At 35.9% G+C, this 26885-nt stretch overlaps 3 protein-coding genes across 4 annotated transcripts in view; all 3 read right to left on the bottom strand.

Moving 5' to 3' along the window:
* Window positions 1-451: 451 nt before the first annotated feature.
* Window positions 452-11208, bottom strand: LOC136773242 (putative leucine-rich repeat-containing protein DDB_G0290503). Of its 2 annotated transcripts, XM_066726744.1 has the most exons (14): window positions 10252-11208; window positions 9994-10173; window positions 7840-8091; window positions 7544-7751; window positions 7045-7211; window positions 6679-6957; window positions 6305-6479; window positions 6077-6234; window positions 5835-5998; window positions 5646-5775; window positions 5288-5563; window positions 5011-5206; window positions 1837-2326; window positions 452-1741 (listed from the first exon to the last, which is right to left on the bottom strand). In XM_066726744.1, exons 2-14 carry the CDS (start codon window positions 10168-10170, stop codon window positions 472-474), a joined length of 3942 nt encoding a protein of 1313 aa, XP_066582841.1. In that variant the 5' UTR covers window positions 10171-10173; window positions 10252-11208; the 3' UTR covers window positions 452-471. The 2 variants fall into 2 exon arrangements, with proteins under 2 accessions (XP_066582841.1, XP_066582842.1); XM_066726745.1 differs by lacking the exons at window positions 5011-5206; window positions 5288-5563; window positions 5646-5775; ... (7 more) ...; window positions 9994-10173; window positions 10252-11208 and adding exons at window positions 2460-2529; window positions 2612-2868; window positions 2955-3074; ... (2 more) ...; window positions 3735-3838; window positions 4018-4961 and having other exon boundaries at window positions 1837-2366.
* A 124-nt stretch (window positions 11209-11332) lies between these two features.
* Window positions 11333-15357, bottom strand: LOC136773246 (uncharacterized). The gene is made up of 6 exons (XM_066726754.1): window positions 15110-15357; window positions 14220-14606; window positions 13744-14135; window positions 13557-13671; window positions 13027-13453; window positions 11333-12882 (listed from the first exon to the last, which is right to left on the bottom strand). The coding sequence occupies exons 1-6, from the start codon at window positions 15156-15158 to the stop codon at window positions 11925-11927; spliced, it is 2328 nt and encodes a 775-aa protein (XP_066582851.1). The 5' UTR covers window positions 15159-15357; the 3' UTR covers window positions 11333-11924.
* Window positions 15358-18557: 3200 nt separating this feature from the next.
* Window positions 18558-26885, bottom strand: part of LOC136773357 (lachesin-like) — a 61244-nt gene continuing 52916 nt past the window's right edge. The window contains exons 5-9 of the mRNA XM_066726981.1: window positions 20805-20954; window positions 20062-20209; window positions 19469-19617; window positions 19325-19387; window positions 18558-19255 (exon numbers count right to left, since the gene is read on the bottom strand). Of these exons, the coding sequence (XP_066583078.1) occupies window positions 19131-19255; window positions 19325-19387; window positions 19469-19617; window positions 20062-20209; window positions 20805-20954 (635 nt within the window). The 3' untranslated portion in view covers window positions 18558-19130. The remainder of the gene's footprint in view (window positions 19256-19324; window positions 19388-19468; window positions 19618-20061; window positions 20210-20804; window positions 20955-26885) is intronic.

Below are 26885 nucleotides of genomic sequence, written 5' to 3'. Positions count from 1 at the left end.
TTTTAAAACTAAGTTTTGTTCTTAGTAAATGCAAGTTTTATTTTGTAGCGTCCTTTCTTTCTACATGCAAAATTATTTGTGTGTATATGGACATTTAATATGAGAAATACGTTTATTATTAAAGTTTTGCAGTATTTGTAGTAGTTTTGTATTATCGCCGTTGATAAATTTGAATTGGAAGGCGCTGATAGTTGAACTTTTTTATATTTCGTCAATTCTTTACATGGTATTGACCTCTAGGTCTTTCTGGTAGTAGATGACTTGTCAGGCATAGATGGTGTCAGACGAACAAGAGGAGGTACGATCTCGAAAAGTAAAACAACTAATAAATGAGAATAATTTGCGAGAGAAAGTAGAAAAGTGAAAATACCTTTTTTTTAATACTGATCTTTCTATCCTTCATACATTTTAATACATGTATATAATGATTATAATAAAGTTCAAACCTAATATTTGTAATATTACATTTTGCTAGTGCAGTTTACCACAACTCGTTCTAGGCTTACTTTCCGCAGCAATCTCTCCACCAAATAAATCCTTAATTACATCTCGTTTGGCTCTTGTATGAGTAGGCAGACCTCGATAAAGATTTTCTGTGATTTGCGTTCTATTTTTCATATTGTGCTTTTCAAATACACGATGATTTACAAATTCAATATTGTCGTTATCATCTATAGCTTTCATTGTTGCCAATAGCTTGTCTTTGTTATAAGTTACGGTTTTTACAATTTTATTACTTACTCCAATATTACTATTTTTGTTGTTACTACTAACCAAAGCAGGAGCAGCACGATAATCTTCATTTGCAATGTTCAATGCACCTTGCGTACTATTCAACGATTGATCATTTTTGTCATTAATAGCTGTATCTATGCTCGTTACATTAACGTTATTTTCAGCATTCATTGTACTTGATGTATCACGTTCATTAGAAAGTTTGTAATCATTTAGCTGTTGGCATTTATTTATTGTATTTGGTAGCGGCTGATTGTTTAATTCTTGACTTGCTCTATTTTCTAATTGATCCTCTAGAATAGTATTTATCTGTTCTGTCTGTTCAGGGGCTGCAGTAGTCCTCTCGTCCCAACTGTTAAACCCAGTTATTGGAATTGTATTAGAAACGACTTGTGTTTTTGCGATTACCGATCTTTCAGTCGTATTATCATCGTAAAGTTTGTCGTCATCTGAATTTTTAGCACTGGGCTCAATATCATTATTTCTCATGTTTCGAAATATCTCCTCAACTCTCATCTCTTCTAAACCACTGTTCATGGTAGACGACTCTCCATCTTCATCTTCTCGGGTATTTTTGGCTCTGCATATACTCCTTTTTTGCGTACTTTCTTCCCTCTGAGTTGTATCGTTTTCGTTAATGCTCCGCTGCTCCTTCAACGCAATTTCTTTGTTTATATGGGGTGGTGATGAGGATGGTGATGATATATGATTTACAGAACTACAATTTTCAGTTAAAGTATGATGATTCGCGTATTCACATTGTTTAGTTTCTTCAGAGTCGTAATCCCTGCTGAGAAAGTGGTTAACGATATCCCTAGCCTCATAGGAGCTTTCGTTGTCACTTCCTTTGAATTGATTTCTTAATATATCGATATTAAGAGGGTCTGCGTCATCATTAGTACCAATGTCATCTTCATCGTCGTCATCTTTCCCATATTTTTCTTCTATGAGTCGCCGCATCATAGTGGCTTCGCTGTAAAAGCCATTGGTATCATCGTCGATCAGCCTGAAAGAAAGCAAAATGCGATTAATGATAAGCTTCCTCATTTTAAAGAAGACATTTTAAGGAAAGATTAATGGAAAAACATGTAAAGTTTAAACCTTGCGTGCAGTTGACGAGACCTAGAAGAAACTCCTATTGGATCAGTTGCTACTACTGTTCCTTCATACATGTAAAAATTATGCTCGTCGTTGTCGTCAGATAAATATTGAAATTCTTCCTTAAGCTCTTCGGGTAAGGTATATCTACTTGTTTGGCATTTTTCTATCTCTTCGTCTCTTTTATTATTGTCGCCAGATACTACATTAAGCTCAGCAGTGTTGTTATTAAATTGGCGACTGTCAATAGAATTTTCTTCTGTTAGAACGTTATTGCTATCGTTCGAGGCTTTTGATTTGTCATCGTGTTTTACAAATTTTCGAGCCTTAAGAGACCCTGCTGTCAGTTGCTTGACACCGTGTCGACCGACCATCGGTGATTTCTGTAATCGGAATTTTCTAATTTGCTGAAGGCTATTCATCGTTTCTGATTTCAATGATGAGTGCGTGTTACAATTTCTATCCTCTGATAATTCCTTAGATGGATTGTAGTCTCCTCCTTCCTTTACACATTTAAGGGCTCTGGTTCTTGTCTAAATTTAACAAGCAACGAATTAATGAAATTTTCTAACTGTATAATTGACGCGTTGAATCTAATTTGAATAATTTAAATAACTTTTACTAACCAAATCGTCGTTACTGTGTGCGGTAGTTAATAAAGGCTGTACAGATCTAGTTTGTGAATTTGATAAAGTACTGAAAAAAGAAACAAAAGATATAGCAGGTACAAGGATCACGTGTATATGTAGGGTCATACACACAAACTCCAATACAATACCTTTCATTGTGGAAACCTGTTAAGTTTGTCAAAGAATGACTTTCGGCTAAATTTTGATTTCTTGTGGCAAGAGCTGCAATAGGCAGTTGACCACTAAAATAAAGTCTGCGCTCCCTATTATCCAGCAAATTTTCGAGAGCCATAAGTTTGCGCACTGCTTCTTGCAAATGCTTCTGAGTTTCCCGGTGTTTATTAATTTCTAAATTGATGTGATGCTTCGCGCTTTTGCTCTCTATGTCTAGTCTCCTTTGCAACATCTGTTTAAAAGGTAAATATAGAAAATTATCGATGACCAACTTGATGAGAGTAGAATAACCGACACTATTACGTATTTATAACTTACCTGTATGGTGGACTGTTGCCGTGCTACTTCATGATTTAAATCGGATACCTGAGCTTGTAACTTTTCTCTTTCACCCAAATGCTTATCTTTGCTCAACTGCGAAAGATGCTTGTGCTGCGCCTGTTTAATAGATTGAAGGAAACCAAATTAAAAAACCCTAATTAGATATTTTCGGGTAACGTAAATGAAAGATAAGAATATCACTTACCTGCAAGGAACGTAATTCATTTTCCTTCTCTTTTAAAAGATCGCTGGTTTCTTTGTACAAAGCTTTTAATTTTTTATACTTGGCCTGAAGTATCCGCGATTCTTCGTGATGAGAATTGATAATTCTTGGCAATTCAGCATTCGATCCTTCATAACGTTTCAGAGCAGTATCCTGTCTCTTTTGCAAAGCTTTTAATAATCTATTTTCATTAGCCAATTCCTAGAAATTTATGTAATAATAATAATAAAAAAAAGAGGAAGCACAAATGGTGAAAAAAAAGGACAGGAAGAAATAAGAGTGCAATTGATTTTGTTGTTTTATGATTCATACATACGTTAAGGTGGTAATGTGCATCAGCCAATTGATTTTGCAGTTGCTTAACACGATACATTTTAGCCGATGATACCCTCTGACTTATCAGACTTTTTCCATTACACATTCTTGATTTTGATTCAGTTGTATTCGAATTAAGGCGAGCATTATTTTTGCGATTAGCTCCTCCTAAAAATGTTTAATGAGAAAGAATTAGGCATTTTTAAAACAAGGAGTTTGTCAAAAAATGTTTAACTAACCAATCAAAGGATGCAATGAAGTCTTTTTGCTGGAAACTGGATTTAGTAGTACAGTGGTCCTAGACTCCACTCTCCGTACTACGGCTGTAGCCGTGGCAGAAAATCTAAATAATTGTATATAAACTGTACACTAATCACAAATTGACTTGCAGAATATCAAAAACTTCATTCTTTAATATGTATGTACAGTATACAACGGAACGTCGAGAGAGACAAATAAAAATAAAATAAGTAACAAAGAGAAGAGAAAGAACACGTGCAAATAATACCAGTTTTTCTTTACCTATTTATCGGTTTAGGCAAATTTGAGTGTAATGCAGGTAGAGTGGGTAGTCCAGTTTGCATTTTTAATTTGAAAAGAAACGCAATTTAAATCTAGTATGCATTTAAGAAACGAAAATTACGCTTTACACTCAAGTTACCACACTCCAGTAGCCTTTTGTGTTGCGTTGTTGCAGTAGCGCATATCGCACCGCAAACAATCTAATATAGGACTATAGGAGCAGACGGAATCCATGATGATTGTTTTCGTAGTGTTTCCAAGGTAACGATGAGACAATTCTAGCTGGCTGGCCTCTTGACGGCTTGACTTATGTATCGACGGTGACCGGTGACGTCGGTCGAGTGTCGATCGTGTCGACCGCTGCCGGCGCCGCCAGCCTGCCACATTCTGGCCGACAACGACGCCAATGCCAGTGATAATTCTCTGTTAATATAATATATACACTACGGTATAACAACTGCACAATATGTGTATACGTACACACTTTACTCTTTGATGAAAGAACAATATTTGAATTGCATTTATTTCTTATTGATAAAATGCCGATATTTCGTGGTGACAACATGAGGCTCAGACTAACTTAAGCTTACAACATACTAGCGAGACATACCTACATAGAACCTCTTAAATTGAAAATAAGTCACAAATTTCCCACACATTCGGGGGGTTACTTCTAAACATATTCTAATCAGTAAACGCTTTAATTTGTTGATATGTAAAAATATATTATATCAATTACATTAATATTTTGTTAAATAAAGCATGTTCCTAAAATGAAAAACTAGCAATATTTGTACTTTACATGTATGTATAGTATATCTTACATGGTGGTTTCTTATGTACATTACGCGCATTATGTGTAGCTATTCGCGAAAGTCAATCGTTAAAATAATATACATGTAGAGTATGATCGTATGTGCGCGCACCTCTTTATTGAATCATTAGCTAATTATGCTCCTACTGCAGAGCTTTTTCCATCTAAATGTTTTGAACCAATCTGCTGAGTTTTCCATAGTCTGTTGTAAAGAGAATCGGGCTTTGACAACAGATCCTGATGAGTCCCTCTTTCGGCCAATACACCATTATCCATTACTAAAATTTCATCCGCATCCATGACTGTTGACAAGCGATGGGCAATAACGATTGAAGTACGGCCAGCCGTCGCTCTCCTTAGTGCTTCAAGTATATTCTGAACAATAAAATTAAAAATCAAATATATTACAGAAAAGAGGTTAATTGTGTTGAAAGAAACAACAAAATGGCTATTCACATATTCTGTAATTGAATCCAGGGATGATGTTGCCTCATCAAATATCAATATGGGACTATTTTTAAGAATCGCCCTAGCAATTGCTACTCTCTGCTTTTCTCCGCCACTTAACTTAAGGCCTCGTTCTCCAACTTGAGTTTCGTATCCTTTTGGCCATTTCAAAATAGATTCGTGCAAATTTGCCATTTTAGCTGCTTCGTGTACCTTTTCCTCCGATGCTGAAAGATTGCCGTATTGAAGATTATAGAAAATCGTTTCATTAAAGAGTACCGAATCCTGAAAATATGTACAGTGCCATTGGTTTCATTGAGAAAACATTCCCAGAAATAACCAAAGAGAAATCAAATTAATAGTCAACCTGTGGTACAATAGCAATGGCTCTCCTGAGATCTTCCAAACTAACATCTCGAATGTTTTGCCCATTTATATAAATATTTCCATTCTGTGGTTCGAAAAATCGATAGAGAAGTCTCACGATCGTCGTTTTTCTAGGACAATGATTACAATAAAATCAGGTTAAAATACATTGAAAATAATATTGTCTTACCCGCATCCTGATCCCCCGACAATTGCCACCTTCTTGCCGCTCGAGATATCAAGACTGATATCAGTAAAAATTTCCTTGCCTTCTGTATAGTGGAAATTTACGTGCTGAAATATAATATCTGAAGAGCTCGGCGTTACCAATAGTCGTGATGCATTTTCTTTCGACTAAATAAAGTATTGTTATGACAGTAACTATATAAATATATAAATATAGTGTATATTATATTAAACATAGAGCAGTACCTTTACATCGGCATCCACCGTCAAAAGTGTGAATAAACTTTGCATATCTATAAAAGACTGCCTTACTTCTCTATACAAGGATCCTAAAAATCCTAAAGGTACGGATAGTTGGAAGAGTAAACCATTGACCATAACAAGATCACCAACAGTCATGGTACCTGTAGAGTGAACAAATTATTAATAAAGAGAAGAGAAAAGAAGAGGAAAGAAAATATAATAAGAATGTACCTTCAACGATATTACGTGCTGTTAAAACCATAAGTACGCTGAGAGCAGCACTGATTATTGCTTGTTGCCCAAAATTTAACAACGCCAGGCTTGTTGTTGTTTTCAAAGAAGCGTCCTCATACTTCTTCAGAGATTGATCGTATCTATCGGCCTCGAATTTTTCATTATTAAAGTACTGCAAGGAAGCGCATTGGATTGATGTAAAAGATGATACACATGGAAGCCTTCCAAGTAAGTTGAGAATCAACCCAGTTGGACATCAGAAAAAAGGAAACTACATATTTATGTCTAACTGCGTCAATTAACAAGATTAACAGGGAGATAATATTGAAAGTCTACTTATTCATAGAGAGTTAAATTTAGTTCATACCGACCTTCACTGTCTCGTAATTAATGAGCGAGTCAATCGCTTTGTTGCCCGCTTCGTTTTCGGCTCGGTTCATGTGAACCCGAAACTTTGTTCTCCACTGGGTTACTAGTAACGTGAATGCTACGTAAATACCAATTGATCCTGCCGCGATGAATGCAAATTGAGGTCCGCACTTTACTGCCAGTAACGCGCTAACTAGACCCAACTCAAAGAACGTTGGTACCAAATTAAACACCAATGCTGATAGAATAAAATTAAGCCCCCGACTTCCTCTGTCAATCACCTGTAACGAAAAATTGTATGAAAAATAAGAAATTTTATTTTTGCCTAAGATAATTTTCACAAAAGTATTATGTATGTTTGCTTTTACTTTTGATAGTGCTCCTGTTTGTCGATTGAGGTGAAAAGCGAGATCCAAATTGTGCATATGTTGAAAAACGTTTTTCGATATCTTGCGAATCGAACTTTGGGCTACTTTGGCGAACACCGCATTCCTCAATTCATTAAAGCAAGCAGCACCCGCTCGTGCTAAGCCATCTAATACATCATAAACGTAACAAAAATTGAGTTTAAAAATGTTTTTGATTTTCTTTACTTTTCATAATAAAGGGAAAAGATACACAGCTGTAGTATACAAAGCATAATACTTTCGAAAATTATAAACTAAATCATAGATTTCTTAAATATCCTTAAAAGCATAACTTTTAACCAAATTTGCTCCAATTTTATACTATTTTTAAATTCATTAATTTTTTAGTTCAGGTAATAAAATTGCTTTAGCGAAAAAAAGAAAAAAGGGAGCGTCTAGCCTATCTATGGATTAATTGATGAATCTCGAAAGCGTTACACTTCGCCTAAACTATTCTTACATCCAACTAGTAGCGATGTAGCTAATGTTGCAATGGTTTCTGGTGCTGTTGCTAAAGTCAGAAGAGGATCACCAGTGGTCGCTATTTTATAATCATTCAGCATATCTACTGCATATTTGAACGTGAGCGGTACGCCAACGTTCAAGACTTTTGCCCCCAATAGTAAACCCAAAGCAATTTTCACCCTATCTCTTGTCTTAAGGTCGTCCTGAAAGTTAATAAAACTGATAAATAAATATACTTCACTTTGAGCCATATTTATGCAGAGATTTAAATATGTATTATTGTACAAATACCTTAGGCCATACGTGATCAAGCATCGTTTTCACCATGTCCATGCTACTAACTGGAGATCTGCTATCAAAATTAATCAATTCCCTGTTCAAATTCGATACTCCAGGATGGAAGCAATTTCTCTTTTGCTGGCCTGGCTTACCTCCAGTGAGACCAGAAACTACGATAGGAAACTTTACCGGTGGCACTATGGATTTTGTTTGTGGTACATTTTTCCTTTTTTGAGCTCGTTCTATCATGTTCCCAGAACAACACTGAAAAAAGAAACTATCATTAATTTCTTTATGAAAACTAACTATCGACAGAAAAACTCTGTCATCTCATTTTAGTTTTTTATCTCTAAATTATTTTATTATCATTAGCAAGTTTCATTCTCATTAATTTTTATATATTCCTCACCAATTTCCCCGTATTAAGATTCTACAAATTGCGATATTAATTTCATTAATTGATCATGCTAATTACAAAATAAAATAAAACAAAACCAGTATTGAGACTCTTAATAGACTTTATTCGAGTAACATAATTTAACAAAATAGAAATGAATTCACAAATAAAATATTTATACTCGTAGTTCGATTAAACTTAGTGGGAGCACGTTATTCTTTGATTATAGTCATTTCGATCGACTAGCATTGATTTTCGAAAAGTATTGTTTCTAAACGAACCAATGACGCATTTAATATATTACAATACTCTTCCACCAAACTAATAGCTAACGAAAAAGATGCGCTATGGCATTTAGATTGTTTCATATTATTAAAATAACTCAAGTATTCCCTTTGCTTATCCTTCAGGACTTTTAAACCTAATTCGGCAATTTTTATTAGATCCTCTGAGGTATAGTTATCTGTATAAATTTTCAACTTTAAATCTTCCTTTCTTAGGTTGGCAGTCAGGACAAATAATATAATGTTAGCATTATAATTTAAACCTTGCCATGTGAAGCCCATATTTTTATGGTAATTATTAGTTGATATATATTCCGATCCACTCTTTGTAATTTTTATACCAGAACTTTTAATTATACTAGAAATATTAAATGGAACTTGATCAAAAGGATTCTGGGGTATAAAAAATCCATAATCAATGTACAGCTTTAGGCTATTATGAGGACCATAATTGATAAAAACCTGGGTCCCTTTAGTGAATGGTAATAATGTTTTAAGTTGATAAAATTCTTTTTGATCATTGTCCTTGTATATGGATGCTTTAACAGATGCTTTTGTGCTATGATTAAAAAAGTCTAAGAATGGTGCTAGAGCCAGATTGTTAGGACCCTTTATTGTTAACTCTTGAGGGGAGCGCTGATACTGTTTGTCTAAGTATACTGCTCTTGTATTTACTATGTAATATGCCCATTTGTATCGATTATAGGTAATAATATTTGTTAATGACATATTACAGCAAGGACAGGATGCTTTGTCAATTCTTTCCAATATCTTCATTTTCTTCCTCAGTTGGATGAATTCGTCTAACATCATATGTAACCTATTATCTAATATAAACTTGGGTAATAATTGTTTTTCTTGCTTTGTGCAAAATGCTGGATTTGTAAAAAACATAGGCATGGCTTTCAAATAAGAATACCATTTTGATTTTGTTCCTAAATGCGTTTCATATACTAAGAACAATGAAAAAAGGCAATGAGAATGGAAATTGTAACCTTTTAATAATCGGAACAAAAATTTGATTTTGCTATTTGCAATAGTGGATATCGTTATAAGTTTTTCTAAAGGAATTCTTATAAGTATACTATTAGCTTCTATATCACTTGTGGTTTTTAAACCTCTGCCAGTATCATGAAATGCATAGGGCATTAAATTATTATTTTTAAGACCAAGCTCTTCTCTGAGATGATCTATTAAAGCCTTATCTTTAATTTGTTCCTTACTGATCGCAGTCCTCCGGTGCCGTTTTCTTCTTGTTCGACCCATTTGAAATGACAAATTATTAAATCTGTAGAGGTAAAAATATATTCTTGACAAAACAGGTAATCAATGGTCATGTATATTATTGATGACTATTCATTGGACTGTTTGACAACTCACATTAATACATGTTATATATATAAATATATATATATATACTACGCAAAGAATCGGTACAGGCCAGAAATAAAAGTAAGGTTAGAAGAAATAGGTTAATATCGTTACCCTAATTCCATTAAGTGGAAATGACCGATTTCGTCCTGATAAGTTGATTATACTCCTTTTGCTCAATATCATTTTTTTTGTCATACTGATGATAGGAAATATGGTGTGACTAACTCTTGTAAAATTTTCACATTTTGAAGCTCGCAGCAGACGACCTTTCCTAAGAAGACCTAACATTTTCTGACGTATTTAAAGTAATATTATTATTTTATTAATAGAGATGTTTTAAGTATTAACTGTAAATAAATGACCACTTACAAGATTGAAGATAAATACAATTTATCGTAATTATTTTTTTCTAAATACTGCAACATTAATCTTAGATTCCTTAAGCTAAATATTGATAAGAAGACAAGGGCGAGAGGGAATAAGACGGACGATGACAGATTTCGTCATTCGTCACAGCAGAGTAGAAAACTGCAAATTAAATGCAAATACTGCAAACTGCAGCACTCACTCAAAAGTTACAGTCTGCAATGTCTGCATCTGTACTCTGTAGACTGTCTAAGACTGCACGTTCGTTGACCGTACTCTGCAGTTGTCTCCACTCTCCAGGCCACTGGCCAAGGTACTTAAATTGAAAGTACCTTAGGTCTTCTTAGGTACCTTGTCTGCAGTTGGTTTACAGTAGCAGAATAGGAATAAAGTGCTATACAGAGTAGTCCATAAGCATAAGGAGTTTGAGCGCGAGAGAACTGATCACTAACCTACATCGGTTTTCATTCTCTATAGACTATCATATTGGCTTGAAATCCATCGGTAGCGACGGTAGCCACATTAAATATAGTCATGGTGCTATGGTATTTTATCTACTATTATTTTGCTTATAATATTTGCATTTAGTAAATTCAATTTTTGAATATTTTTTATTACAATCTTGCCACTAGTGTAAATGATAGAATCCAGAGGTAACCACCAATCATATAACACGTTTACTCAGCAGTATGTACTACTCAGCAGCACTCAGCACTACTCAGCACCCGCTTTCTGTCATCACTGCTCAGCAGTGGCCTGCTAAAGTGCAACGGGCAACCTAGGCAGGCAGAGTGTGTGTTAGTGTGTTCATGAAAACGTTAACACATAATAGGCAATTTTCTCTGCGCAATAACACACACACACACACACACACACACACGTCTCCGTGAACGCACTCCTACTTGCATACGTTGCCGCGCTCAAATATATTGGTTGATGCTTACCATTTTCACCTTAAGCTTGCTTTATCAGGGACGAAGAGGATCTCTCGCGCGATACGACAAATACCTTACACAATAGTTATGATGTATGATAGTATATGCTACATCATACAAGGTTGTAATTACGATTAATATTAAAAAAATTTACTTTTATAAATTTATTAAGTACAAAATGGGTATAAAAATACAATATAAGATCTATATGCTATTCGTATTAATTCATATTACAAAATTATATTATTCTCATTCCATTTACATCATGAAAAAAATGTAGTATAGAGGCAGACATGGTAATTATAGAATAAGACATTTAAAATGGATTTTATGCGTTATTAAAGTAAATAATAATGCGCAATATTTTTTATAAATTTCCACAAATTAGACAAATTGATGAATATCATGATAATCACTCTGACGCATGCGCTTTTTTCCACTGCATCTTACAGTTATTGCTACATCACCACTTCTCTATATTACTATAAAAGGCACTTTCTTTTTACTGAATTAAGCCTGAGAGACTTGGTATAAATCGTTACATTCTAGGCTGAATGCACTATTCGGTACTAAAAATTTTAATTCTCCTAGAATTTTGTCATTTAATTAAATCACTCAGTCTTATTTGCGTATAAAAGAGAAGCACCTAATATATATGTACCGTTTATCTATCCTTTGATTAACAAATTCTTCTCTCATCTTTATTCATTTATAATTAAGGCACTTGCTCTCTATCATTGTCTACATACTGTAATCGCTTCCATAAATCAGTACTTTGTCAAATTGCTTGGCATCTCTAAATCCTCCAAGTAAGCGGATAGCCTCCTCGTTAACAGCAATATTCGTTGATTCATTTGACCGTTTATGTTCAAAATGATCTTCGGAAATAGATTCATATTCTTCTTCGTACTGCACTGTAGGTACATTATCATCGTTTAATACGTATCCGTTATTGCCTTCTTCGCTACCGGTTAAGTTGCTGAATTTATTGCTATCTTCTCTTGGTTTATTAAAATTATTTGAATGATCATTATAGTGCATCATCGATGCGTCGCTGTGCTTTTCAGTAGTAAGTTCGGTTTTTATTCCTTGTATACTTCTTTCTTCCATGGTATCAAACATTTCTCTTTCGTGTTTTTCAATGTAAAGCGATTCATTGCATCCAATCCCTTCAACTTGTCTTTCGCAATAAAATACATGTGGGATTGATTCAATTTTATCGCAGTTCTCTTCATTAATCATATGTAAACTTTTATTGGAATCTGTATACTTTATAGATAGAATATCAGTCTTCGTTATCTCAGTCTTAATTGAAGGAGATTCCAAAAGAATATTATAGTTTTCGAAAGATTTATCTTTTATAACTCGTACCATCCGCCTCGTATTCAGCGTTTCTTCAATAGCATTATTATCATTATTACGGACATTATATCTTTCGATGCCGGCTATAATTTCCGCTTCGAGTTCTTTCTCTTCAATATTGTCACCTACCGCATGATCATCAATTGTTGCTTCAGATGCAACATTATTATCGTAGTTTATTGTAGCTTTGACTTCAGTATTATAAACTCGTTTCTTGCGGCTTGTGCGTACCTTTTGAAAATCTTCTTCCGATAGATACAAAAGTTCACCAGTAGTCGTAAGAACTTTACCATGTCTTGTTTTCAAATGTCGTTTATATGTATTTCTTGTTTTAAACCTATCGAGAAAGAAAGAAAAATAAGATACGAGAATTTGCTATCATATTGTATTATGGGTTATATATTTCTATACAACTTACATTTATATTAATATGTTCCTACAAATGCCGATGAAAAAAAAATGTATGAAGTGCAAATTTTACCTTTGTCCACAATCATCGCACCCAAAAGGTGCTTCGCCAGTGTGCCTACGCCTGTGTTCCCTAAAATGCGAGGGATGCCTAAACTTTTTTCCGCAGTCAGCGCACGTGAAGCGCGTTTGGTTTTGATGAATCAGCATGTGGTACTTTAAACTATGCCGTCTTGTGAAGACTGCTCTACATATTCGACATTCGTAGGGTTTTATTCCAGCGTGACTTCGGTAATGAGAAACAAGCGTGGTCGGAGCTGTAAAACTACGTGGTGGATCGCAAATCCGGCACTGTAAATTATTACCGCTTGGATTGCCCTTCTTTTTTATGCGTTCCATGAATGCCAATGCCATTTCTCTTTCTTCTTTACTAGTACCAATAAATTTAGCCTTTCCCTTAGGTTTAGTATGATTTTGCTTTGATTCGGGCCAAGAAAAATCTGTAAAAATGAGTTATCATTATTTATTACCATTACTATTATCGATATTATCATATTAAAATTTGTCAAAGAGAATTCTTAATATTATAAAAGCACGTTTTACCTGTTAGATACACAGTATCAGATCCGTTTTCATTAATGTGCTCCGAGACTGTTTCATCGATATATGGATATTCTTTCATATGTATACTATCAGCACCAACAACCATTAGTACAATCTATGATAGAATAAAAATTAGTTTTTAAACAGAACGTTAAAAAATGAGCATTCTTAATAAAAGTAAACTAACATTTTCCTCATTAGAACCATTTTCGATGGCATCGTTCAGATAAGTAATCGTCTCTTTAGGCGTATCGTCAGCTAAGCGCTCGTAGTAGCTATGATCGTTAAGAACTTTGAATTCGTCGTCCTCATCGATCTTCTTGGCTTCGGATAAGCGTAGTTCTTTTAAGTTTGCAATAGGTTTTTCAATGAATTTTGATTTTTCTATGTTTTGAAAAGGCATTTCACTTGAAAGTATTTTACGAAGATAATTTGTTGAATTTTCCTGAGATATATCTTTATTCTCTTTATTTAACGTTTCTTGAGGAGGTTTTCTGATTTGCTGATATTTACTTTTCTTGTTATGGTTATTTGCTTTCCCTACTTTATTTCTTATGGACGCAACAGTAAACGAAGAATCTAAAAGATTTAAAACAATTGTTAGACAATTTATCGATAAAGATAAACATTTTGTTTTCAGTAATGTAAAGAGTAATGGCTTACAAGCTTCTTTGTTCACTTTTAACTCTTCCAAGTGTTTTGTTAAGTGATCTTTTATCAATGCTCTCGCCTTCCCTTCCCCAGCAAAACTTGTATACTTTTGCTCACATCCAGATATAAGGGAACATGTGTAAGAATATTGTCTCTTGAGCTCATCACTGGTGAAAATGGAAAATTGCTTTACCAATTGTGAAACTGGCATAGCTAATAATTGTGGAATGGTATAATATATGTCTTGAGATTTCCTTTTTACAATTTCTGAATTGCGGTCTTTACACTTGGAAGATATTAATAAATTGTTTCTAGACTTTTCTGAGTGCAGTGTTTGAGATGCGACTTCTGCCAGCATATCCAATAAAGCTCCAGGACTGTCCCTACCCATAGGAATACCTACAAATAATACATATTATTTGTTGTCCAAAGATTAATCTTTCAAGGATATTCAGATAGAAATACATAAATATTTAGATAAAGTTAGAAATCATACTTTCAAAAGCTGTTGGTTTATGTATGCTTCTAAAAAGTATGTATCAAATTGTATGTTATGATATACTGACATTAGTCAAAATAAAAGCGAGTATAGAAAAGGAAATGGAGATACGGGAAACTAAGGATTGAAAATAGAATACAATAGAAAAGAAAATATTGTTATCTTCGAATAAGGAACAAGAAACTTTCTTGGTCATTAATTTTAGACATAGCGTCATTCTAGCAGACGCCATAAAGACGCGGAGCAGACGGAATTTCTAGATGGAAAGCTTCAAAGATTGAACCCAAACAGGTATAAAGAAAAGCATTTAAGCAATTAATCCATGTAACGAAGTTATAATACATACATAAACCGATTGAAGCTTTCACTATCGATAATGAATTATACAAATTCAATTATTTACCTGAATTATATGTATTAGCGGTGTATTCCAGATTTGTTTTGGTAGTCATTTTGTCGTTCACTTTTGCGCTGTGCTTGGCTGTGCCTGTCCGTCTAGTCGGCCTCGGTCTGGCCCGTAGCTGTATCTATATTGTCTATATGACTGTATATATGTGTGACTCGTGTGGATACGATCTCTACATATATGTATATATTTGGTCCGTATCGTCCGTATCTTCATTCCTTGCCTTTTTCTTCTGCTCTAGCTTATGGCAGTGAGTGAGTATGTGTTAGTGGCAAAGTAGGCTTTTACTGGTAGTGGTAACTGGTAGTCTGGTATGTACTCTGGTAGCTGCTCTGCTGTTTGATTCTCGGTGTTGAGCGTGTTGAGTTCAGGATGTTCAATGGTGTGGATTGGTGTGAGCTGGTGTAGCAGGTCTGTGTGAGTGGTGTGCACGGCTCTCGCGCGCGCAGTGGCAGCTCGGTGAGGGGGGTGAAGGGTAGGATGGAAGGGAGGGGGTTTGTTTGTTACCTTACATACAGTTCTTACACTTTACACTATTGCTCCAGTAGTATGTAATAATAAAGACTAGCCTGCATATAAGAATCAAATTTCTGCAGTGTACATACGACACACCAGTCTAGAAGACAATAGTTTTGCTCGTTTTAGTTTATTTTCTGTACACTTGACGGTGTAGCAATAACCACAAAGCCTAACGAAAAATATAACATACAATAAGGAGTATAAGAGTTCCCATTATATCCAAGGTATAGCAGTCAGCTTAAGCAAGTTTATACGCTATATACTATATATAACTGAAATTTGAAAACTCTTGCAAAAAGATATAAGATTTCACTGTTGTATTAGGGGTCAATTTATCCATTTATTGGTGACATTTATTTATTTGGTAAAAATTATACAAACTGTTGTAAATTTTATTTAATTTTAAGCTTTATTAAACGAATAAATTTACCAAGCGTTTATCAATAGGTGGAAACATCGGCACTAAACAATTGTGAATGTTTGTTGTAAATTACACTGAATAGCTTAGAAGTTTATTTCAAATTGCGTCATTAAATATTTTTAAAACTTAAGTAAACTTTTTAGCACTATATTCGGTTTACAATGTAAATGATATATATATATATATATATATGAGACGTCCTGAATGAAATTATCTTTATGAACAGTTATCTCTCTTAGAATGCAAGTAGAAGGGTTTTTTTCTACAATAAAATATGCGATTAGTGAAATCTCATTAGCTAAAGTTTCTCAAAAAATATTTTTTTACTAATGGAGAAATCAAAGGTCTCATTTAACTCTACGAGAAGTACATCTGTAAAGATTGATGTTGAAGATCAGTAATGTCAGAATTGGTGTTTTTGAAGTGAAAACAACGATTTGTCTCATGTAAATGAGAGTTTTTGGTACGTGTATGTATATCCCCCTTTACTGGATTTTTTACTGAAAAGCGCGATTTTTGATATGATTTTTCATGATGTTCAGAACTGTACAGTTTACGTCATATAGATTGTGCAACATAAACTGTACTATTTTTCAGTGTATTTAGGGAGAGAGAGAACGCTTTATTAGTAAACGCTAATTGAAACGCGGCCTAAAAAATCCGTAGGGCTCTTCCACTGTTCTCACCGACAAATTTCAGTATCGTTAGCTGTAGTTAACAACTGATATTACTAAATGCAATTATAAATTTATGTCTAAATATACCATTTTCGGTTCTTATAACAATACCGATAGTCATCAATAACATCACCCACACAAAACGTGTGCAAATAACGAAATTACCATTACTGATGCTGGCACGACTGACATTATGATAGTGGTCAGATTAGGATGGAGGCAGGCAGAGTCGCCAAAGGTATTCCAATATACTTGAACAAGTCGAGGTGATGCCATAATTATCATGAATTTGGGGATCTGCATTCTGCAGTAGTGCGCACTGAGCGTATCCCTTTCTTGTTTTTATTAATGTGAAAGTAGAAGATACGAGATATACTCAGTGCACACTAGTGTACATACCCGAATTCGCGATTAGTATTCATACTTACACAGTATTCGACCACCCCGACTACCGTGTATCATGTCCGTGTGAACAGCAGCGGCTGCTCTTACTCCTGGGTAGGGATATTCGGAAAATTCAAGTATCTCGGAATATCCATGCCTTGACTCTAGAAATGCCAAATTCTGCTTTTTAACAGTTAATAAGTCGAGTGGAAAGGGGCACATATGTACACGCACTAAAGATACATGACTATTTGGAATACACGAATGTGCTTTATATCTGTAAAGTGAAAAATTTGGGACCTCTGCTTGTGGTTCCGACTGGCGCTTGGGCCTTGGCAGGTCTTTAATCTCCAGTCTCCACTTTCCGGCTCGCCGGGCGGTATAATGACTGTGGCCAGTGGCCTGTGGCTGTCTGGGTGCATCTAGAAGCACAACCGCTTAGTGAGCGCTCAGTGTACACTTTCATTTGATTGGCGGAACCCAGACTTACAACCAATCAGGTACGGCTGCTGGTCAGCGCTCACTAAGCGGTTATGCTTTTAGATGTACCTATTGGCTGAAGGTCAGAATCCGTCGAAGCAACTTAAGTTCAGCTCATACATAAAACCGGAAAAATCTGCTGTTTATATTACATATCTTATAGATTACAAGGTGAGCTTTAACTTAAGTTTCAATTACAGATTGGTCTAAGCTACTAAACATGTGCGCCTGCGTCATTGAAAATGGTCACAGTCGGGTCAGTGAAAGCTGATCATTTTGTTTCTTTTTTTTCTAGCTAGTTTGGACTCTTTTGATCTATACGTATGTATGTATCACAATTGATCGTTTCTTGCAAATTGTAAGCACAATGATAGGACACCGTGGTGAATAGTTTAAAAAATTGTCACATATATGTAGCAGCTGTAACTAATGAGAAGATTACAGATTTCTGCTTTACCAACATCGTCTCGCTGGATATCATTACTTATAACCGTATACGCATACGCAATAAATAGGTAAAACAATAATTAAATAAATGGGTCCAACACGTATTATTTATATCGATGAGAAATATTTAATTAAAAAAAAAAACAAGCAAACAAACAAATTAAAAAAGTAAATTTTTCCTGAATAGTTTTCATAATGATAAATTATTGAATCTACCAAAAGAATACGTGATGAGTGCTGCCTCTAGCGGAAGAAAGTCTAACTGATATATATTACATGCGGTAGTGCGAAAGATACAGTTATACTACTTAAAGAGTTTAACCCTTAACGACCGAAAGACCTCGCTACGGGGAAATGATAAGATGGTTAAGTATACCGAATTCATATCTAAATAAACCAGTTTAAAGATTAAGTTTAATTTTTCGTCCTTATAAAAGTTTCGGAATCTCAATTAATTTTCAATCGTCTTATGGACGCGAATATTAATTAGAAAAAAGCTCTTGATCGTTAAGGATTAATGGACACAGTATAGTAGAAAGAATTACGGAAGTAATATAGTAAAAATTCTATTTATACGAGAGTAGGGAGATTGAAGGAATAATAATTATTAAGAGCAACAATATATAGTACAACCTTCATTTGTTTAGTTTTATTTCGAAACATCGATTTTTTAACGTCTAAACGTCCACTGCGCTTATATCAATGACAAAATGATGATGAATTATTATCGATGACTCGTTAAGCAGTATTAGATAGGACTAAAGAGAATTCAGTCCCTACGCGAAAAGTCTTTTCTCAAGTAAGAATCCGCTGGGATCAGGCGATATGTTCCGCCGATATGCATGATTGGCGAAATCCTCGTCGGTCTGTACATTCACAACATCCAATTTGACCTAACTTGGTTTCGTCGATACCCGGTAGAATAGTAAAGGGAGTAGGAAAGATCTTACTGGAGGTTTTGGGGTCTCCGTTTTATTTCTTTCATTCTCGCGTTCTTTATTATTATTATTATTAATATTATTATTATGCATTTGGCACAAGATCATCCGGCACTCAATAGCTTGGCAGTGTCCAGGAGTGGATGCCTTCTTCACCGTGGCCATAGGACAGGTATGAACAGAAACATCGATACGAAATTCCAAAATCGACTGTTACATATGTTTATCTTCAATATACTACCGCTGCTACCGGAGCTCTGAGCAGCTTCGGCCAGACCTGCGAAAAAATAAAAGGGTTTTACCTCCTTCCCATTTCACTGATCAAAGCGATAAATTTTGTACGTACCACCAATTATCGATACATGATCGTTTCTACGCGACGACCTGTCGTAAGCGTTAAGCTTGATCTCTGGAAATTTTTAGAAAAATTTGTTTCTTCTGCTTCATAATAATTTATATAGGATATTAACGTTAAGAGAGTAAAGCTTACCATATAATCTCAAGAGACCATCGGCTTTGCCGAGGCTGTTCGTTGATACACATCGATAGCTGCCCGAATCTTCCTGTGTGAATGATTTGACTGTAAGTGACATGACGACTTTGTACCCATTTATCTCTTCATGGACGCTGTACTTGGGTCTGTCGGCAGAAAGAAATTGGAGTAAATGTAAAGGTAAAGGTAAAGGTAAATCTTAATACAATAGCGATCAATTTAAATCTGTAAAAATAGCGAATGCAGTTTGTCAAAGAGACGGAAGGATTTGTCTTCGCCTGGACTTCTACAGAAGTTAATACGGACCGTTGGTCGTGGAAAACAAATCTGACCCGATGGGATTCAAACTCACACCTTGCTATTTCCAAGTTTCGAACGCTCCGCTATAGGTTCCACGCCGAAGTTATAACTATTTTCTCTTTCAATAAGATTTTATGAATTTTCATGCTAGAGAATGACAGAGGTTTGAGTTATAGCGTGAATTACGAGACGCGAATACGCGAGAAACAATAAGCATTTTCTTATCGGGCATTGAAAATTGATGTAAAACCGGACGATAAAATATTCGTAAAATCCTTGGAAAGCTTTACCCTTCCAAGAGCATTTCTTCCTCGGGCTGCTTCATCTTCATCCAATAGTTGATTGTTTTCGGAAACGCTTCTACGTAACATTTCAGCTGAACGTCCTTTCCCAATGGCGTCCCCAGTAGCTGACTGGGCGCTTTCACAGCTGGCGCGACTATAAAAGATAGTATTTAGCCGATTAAAATCTCGGATTTATCATCTTTAAAATGATATTTTCTGCTCGACGTGCGATCGACTATGTTACACTCGCAACTTTACGTTAATTAATCTAATTACCCATTAAATTATCGTACATTCAAAGGTTAAACTCTGGTCGAGATCCGTGCAAAATAATTGACGAGTGATTAAAACGTACTTTGATAGGGTGTAATTACCGCGGCAGTTTACGAGGCAAGTCAAGGCGAAAATTGAATGCACTTCAGCCGGGCTGGAATAAATGTGACTAAACCGAATAGGTATAGCACTCGTATAGAGGGATATGTTGGAAGGAAGCATGGTAAGGCTGTAACGGAACGTTCAAAAGCGGATAGTAATATCCTCGCGTTGAAATTCCAGCAGCACACGCTCTCGTGTCCCAGAAGACATTGCTGCTGTGAGTTGCTGGAGCTGAAGCTCGAGGAGAGTGGGAGTGGAGGGGGGACAGTCGGATAGAGACGCTGGTAGGGGGTTGAAATTCTCCCGAGAGAGGCCAGCACGGACAATTATTAGGAATTAGGGTATTAGAGAATAGGATAATAAAGCGATCTTACAATTCACGGCGAGCGTCACTCTCTTGCTAACTGCCGGCGGCACGTCGTTGCTGGCGATGCAAAGATACGCTCCCATTTGTCGTCTCTCCACACGATGGAAATGCAGCTGCGAGCCGTTGTACATATCGTATTTGTCGAAAATGTTTCCACCTGCGCACACGAAAACACAAGTAAAAAAGCCATGTCGTTATACTATGGCACATGCAACGTTACTTTCCAAACTCTCGGCAATGCTCGACCCAACTGGCTGGGCTCGCTCTGGCTCTCTGGCCTCTCTGCTCTCTCTCTCGATTCTCTCCTACTCCTACCGCCCGACCCTTATTCCCCACATAAATTCGCCAATCCGCCTAGCCTCCAATCCCCCCTTTACTCCGCTCCATCGCGCTTGTAAACACACGCACACACCAGCGCAGTGCAACGCACGTACCTATGTACTTTCAAACCAATAAAGCCAAGACCGTTATGACAAGCAAACAAACAACAGGCAGACTGAAAACATCGTTGAACGTAAGATTTAGGTATAGTAGTGACAAGATTCTTGGATAGCTGCTGTATAAACGCATAACTAGTTCCGTTATCGACTTTCCCTTGACACCCCACTCAGCTCAGGCCCAGTATCCGCCTCTTTTAATCATAAATCTCCAGCTGTTCTTACTCAGCCATTCGACATCTTCCATTTCAACAGAGATGGAAAAATTGAGGGAGAATCAAGCGAGGAAGAACAGACTTATGTATGCGGCAAATATTGAAATTTCTTCCTTCCTTCCTTCCTTCCTTCCTTCTCTCTGACTCTTTTCATGGCAGACATTTCTCTTATATCAATCAACGCTTAATGCAATCGAATCGTTTGTATAATTACGACGGGTCAATTCCCTCTAGCTCCTGATATCGTACGTAATTATACGCATTGCTAGCTTCGAGCAACCTGCAGTTTATTCGTCATCGAAATATAGGCTGACGTTTATCGCTACTAGCTAATCCCGCGCATTCCCTTACGTGAGATACAACGAGATAATATATGTACTAGGCAGCACTTAATCTATGTATCGTGATAATTGTACCACGATTTATTAGTAGTAAAGCGCGCTAATAAAGATAGGGTGTATAATTAATTTCGCAAATTACGTTGTTTATTTTCGTCGCTCGTTTGCCTTATAAATTTAAACCTTTAAGGCTAAACAGTTATTTGCATTCATCCTTGTGAAGCGTCTGCTTTGTAGAAATAATTCTAAAGCTTTCTTTTTATTCTCTTTTCTCGTATACATAGCGAGGAGATGCATATCAGAGAGAAATATATGCTGCTAATATAGCACACAAAGTCCATTGCATTGATAAATATACTGAAGATTGTGAAATATTGGATGAAAGTACTGAGTGAGAAGGGGTTAGAGCCCAAAAGTGAGGTTAGGACGAGGTGTAGGGCTGGAAGAGAGGAAGAGGAAGATATATGCTTAATTCACTACTTAGGTAGCTAACGAGTTCGCCAAGTGAGCGAGCGCTAACGAGTTTGTTAAGCTCGTAAGAAAACTGGACTGGGCCAGTCTCTTCTCGTATGCTACTCTCTGTGTGGTTTAACCTGCTGAAAGGAAAGGTGGCTTGATAAGGACCTGCAGAAAAATACACGCCACTGGAAGCAGCCGCGAAATCGAGGGTCGTTCTGCACGAAATAAGGCACACACACAGTCCAAAGTTTCAGCAAACTCGAGTTTTCACAAATGACTCTTTCGTAATTTCTCTCTCTCTCTCTCTTAACCCCCCCCCCCCAACATTCTCCATTTCTACTTTACCATCACTCTATATATGTACCTTGGTATATATATATATATATGCGTGCTTTTATACGCGCATTCCCAAGCGCGCTTTCAATCCTTGTCGTTTCACCAAAAGCTTGATAAGCTTAACAAGCAAGCTGAAAAATATGGCACTACCTGTGCGCAAAGTACAGATTCAAGCGCTGTATGCATTGTGCATTACAATGCGTCACCCAAGGTGCTACGAAGCTGCTAAAATATGAAATGGTCTTGCTCGAAATACATCAACGCTCCAAACTCTTTTATACTGCTTCAAATTGCATCTCTAGAATTCTACACCCTTAAATATATTATACTGCAGCAGTTTATATAGTGCGCAGCACATATTCAATTTGCTTCTTTCAACTCAATACCACTCAGCGCGAGAGAATATTATATGTATATGTATATTTTAATTGCCAAGCTATCCTGCATCGATATACTCAAAGTTTTCACCAGCATAGTAAAGTTAACAGAGCTTTCAACTAGATATATGGTATACATTCAGTAGTATACACGTATAACTAAACTAACGTGACATCCTATACCTTGACCCAGCTGTTTTAGAATACGAACGCATATAGCATCGCATATTCTACTTGCTGCACTGCTATATATATTTGCTTAAAACGCGAGTGCGAATCTCCCGTTACGTTTTAAAACATTCCGGAGTACACTAATGCCTCGCTATACTTATCTTCCTCACAATTCTCGTCATTTGCCCCAAATGAATCTGATTATCCCTGCGTATATTTAGGAAATTTCGGCCATTGACAAATTTGTAAGAATAATATTGATTTTTAGCTATTCGACCCTTTAGAAGTTTAGGAATTTCTGAAACGTCGATTTTTCTGGTAAAACTTTGAAGATGCTGGGAAAGTTTACAGCTGTCGCTCCATTAACATAACAGAAATAATATTATAACTCTGATAACTATTTTGCAAGTAGAAATTATTTACGCGGGTGTAAACTTCAACATTGAAATACAGTAAACAAGTAGGTTGGAAGTCCGCTGAGAAAACGTGAGATATAAATCCGACGCGAATATTACCTTATAGTCATACAAATGTTAGCAATTATTTATCGTTATTTCTAATCGCGCGCGCGCGCACGTTCTTTCTCTCTCTCCCCCCCCACCCCCTCCACATTATTCTTCGTTCTTCCAAAATAGTTCCACTGAAATATCTTCGTTTCAGCGAGGTCTAATTAGCGAATTACGTGGAATATAATGAATAAAAATGATACATAAATTGATACGATATTCTTCTGTCGACATGCAAATACTCGTTGTTGCAGAAACTTTATATTTTATTTGTATACCCTAACCGAATGAAATTTGCAATTTTATCTCGCATACATCGATGTGTAGACTCGAGCCTTTGCGTTGCAACATATACAGGTAATACAAAGTAGAAAGAAAAGAGCAAACTCTCTCGGTCTTTTATCGTCCCATAAATGTTAAAAAATTCAGAAAAAATCGCTTATTGGCCAACGTGTATTTTTGCATTTTAATCTACTATATATGTTTATATATATACTAGTTAGAGAGAGAAACTTTTATGTTTCAAGCTTTTAGTCGTGTATCTTCTTACCATTAACTTTATAATGTATTCATGGCAAATAGAAAACATGCATCCACTCTGTATTTCTACGGGATAAAATTAACGCAACATATATATATATATATATATATATATATATATATATATCGCAGCTGTATTTTACACTAATTTGGATGAATATTGACTGTGAGGGAAAAAATGAAGTGTGTCGAGGAAATGAAATGATTACATCAGCTATAGGTATTTATATATATATATATATATATATGTGTCAAGTAATTAGGTCAAAGTATATACATAAAGGATGTACTCGCTAAAGGAGGTGAAACATAGAAATATACAAAAAGAATAGTCGATATAATACACAAATTGGGTTAAGAAAAATGAGGAATTCCCGAGTAGGTATAAAATATATTTCGAAGATATTAGCTACTTGTGGCGCCAAAAATTATTTGCTCAAAGAGTTTTGAGCCGTAAGCATTGTGCACGTAGATTGAAAGAGTTTGGTGTACCGTATTACACTTCCCCCCCCTCCCCCTCCTTTAGCTAACCACATAGCAAAGGCATAAATTTATACGCAACGTAAAGTGGTTGGCCAACGCAACTTCAAGATGCAAGACTTGTTTCGGAGCGATCTTTTACGCTGAATACACTTGGTGGCTGCTTTACAGCTAGTTTGCCTATTTGCATTCGCAAAATGCTTGGCTTTTCGGTATAGCTCTCTTGGATTTTCCTTTTACCGATCCAGGGCGAAAAGAGGCGAGCTGAAACAAACGCGCAGCGCCAAATGGCTATATTTAAGTAACTAACAAATTAACCGAACTCACTGACTCATCTCAGCGCTGCAGCCGGAATGAAAAGGAGCGTGAATGTGGCTCCAGCTTGAAACTGCCCCCTTTCGCTCTCTCGCTGCTATGCGCCAATTCTCAAAGGTACAGTCCGACACAGCAAATATTTCCCATCGAAATATCCTCATAATTTTCTTAAACTCCCCTTTCCTTCTTCTTCTTCCTTATATAAAGACATTTCTATGGGGCGAAAGATTTATTTAATAATAATCGAGTGCAGCCATTCTGCAGTATATTTATGTTTCTCATTGCATACAACTTCGCTCATCAACTTTTCCTCTTTTTTCCTTTATTTTTTTCTTTCCTTACAGATGCTTTTATGGTCAAGGATTTTTTTAATAAATAATAAGTGCAGCATTTGTTTCCCACACAAGTTCCCTCACCAATTTTATCATTTTTCCTTTGTTTCTTGACCATCGTTATAGACTCTTCTCCGAACAATTTTATTTCATAATAATAATTAAAAAATTTATATAAATAACAAATGTTGTATGCGTTGATTAATATTTGTAGGTCAATCAAAAAGAAAAAACGAAAAGCTGAAAAGCCACAGTGGGAGTACCTATATATATATATATATATATATACATGAAACATTTGCTTCACCCGACTGTACAAGCTAATATTCACGAACTTGAAACTCCTGGCCTCCACAATTAACTCTGCTGCACAGCGCCTTGATGTATCCTTTTACAAGCAAAAGAACGTGTTATATTCTCAGTACAGTATGTATTATGTGTGTATATATACACATTTGCTTACTACCACCATGAACTTCTTTCTATCAAATTTTCCATCCCCAAGCTCCTACTATATAGTATTAATTATGTTGGCACAGTATCAGATTGCCAGAGAAACTAAAAAGTGACCAACTCTTGTGATTTTCTTTCCTTTTTTTTTGTCTTTTTCGCTATAAAAGGTTATCCATCGCAATCTTCGTGCACACGATGAAGTTTTGTGAAGAAGAAGCGAACGTCACCGACTGGAAATTGAATAGCCAGGGACTCGTATATTGCTGGCTTTTCTTGCTGGAAGGATGATGAACTTACTTTCTTCCAAATGAGAAGCTGAATGGAAGCTGAGGAGGAAGATCTCGACCGAGCGATATCTGGCTCGTTAAACACCGACTCTTGTCCCTGTTTTACATCCAATCTGAATATTTGTACTCGAGAACGGTTCGCACTTACTCAACTGTACACTTGTCGGTCCTCGGCGAGAGAATAGTGGTGCGGCAGAAGGATGTATGGCAAAAAGATGTGTGCGCAGATCATTATTTGAGTAACTAACGAGAATTTGCTTAATGCGCTATAAAAGAAAAGCTGGGACGACTGACCGACCGCCCGCCCGCCAGACGCATCTTGAAGTTTTCCAATTGACTATTATCGAGTGCATTGTTAATAAAGATCTGTATAGAAACTTTATTTTACCTTTAGTGGAATATGAATTGGAGCTTGATAGCTTCCCTAATGTCGAATACATTTTCATTTTACGTAAGTGACAGTTTTCTATTTGTTTCGTATGATTCGTTAAATTGGTACAAGTGAGTGCATGGTGGATAAAGCTTTTAATATTGCAACCAACCACCCACATAATCGACATAGGATGTCTTCTGAATTTTACTAAAATTTTGTTCTGTACTTTAACCAGCTACACGTATTATTCTTCTTTGATTAACAACTGGAAATTTTCCAATTTTCCTAATTCGTTATTTAAGTAATTAACGAGAATTTGATTAAAGAGTTACAAAGGAAGACCTGGGACGACGGATATATGCTAGTTGAAATTTTCAATCTGGCTATTTAGGGAAAGGTTAAATGTGTGAAATATAGTGAAGAAAAAATTTTCATTTACGAAAGTATCAGTTTTCTACCCGTATACATG

Source organism: Prorops nasuta, unplaced genomic scaffold (assembly GCF_024137725.1).
Source record: "Prorops nasuta isolate Cenicafe-Biocafe unplaced genomic scaffold, Cenicafe_Pnas_1.2 PNAS00005, whole genome shotgun sequence".
Lineage (NCBI taxonomy): Eukaryota > Metazoa > Arthropoda > Insecta > Hymenoptera > Bethylidae > Prorops > Prorops nasuta.
The sequence above is the reverse complement of the archived record's forward strand: the minus strand, read 5'-3'. Positions and strand labels throughout refer to the sequence as shown.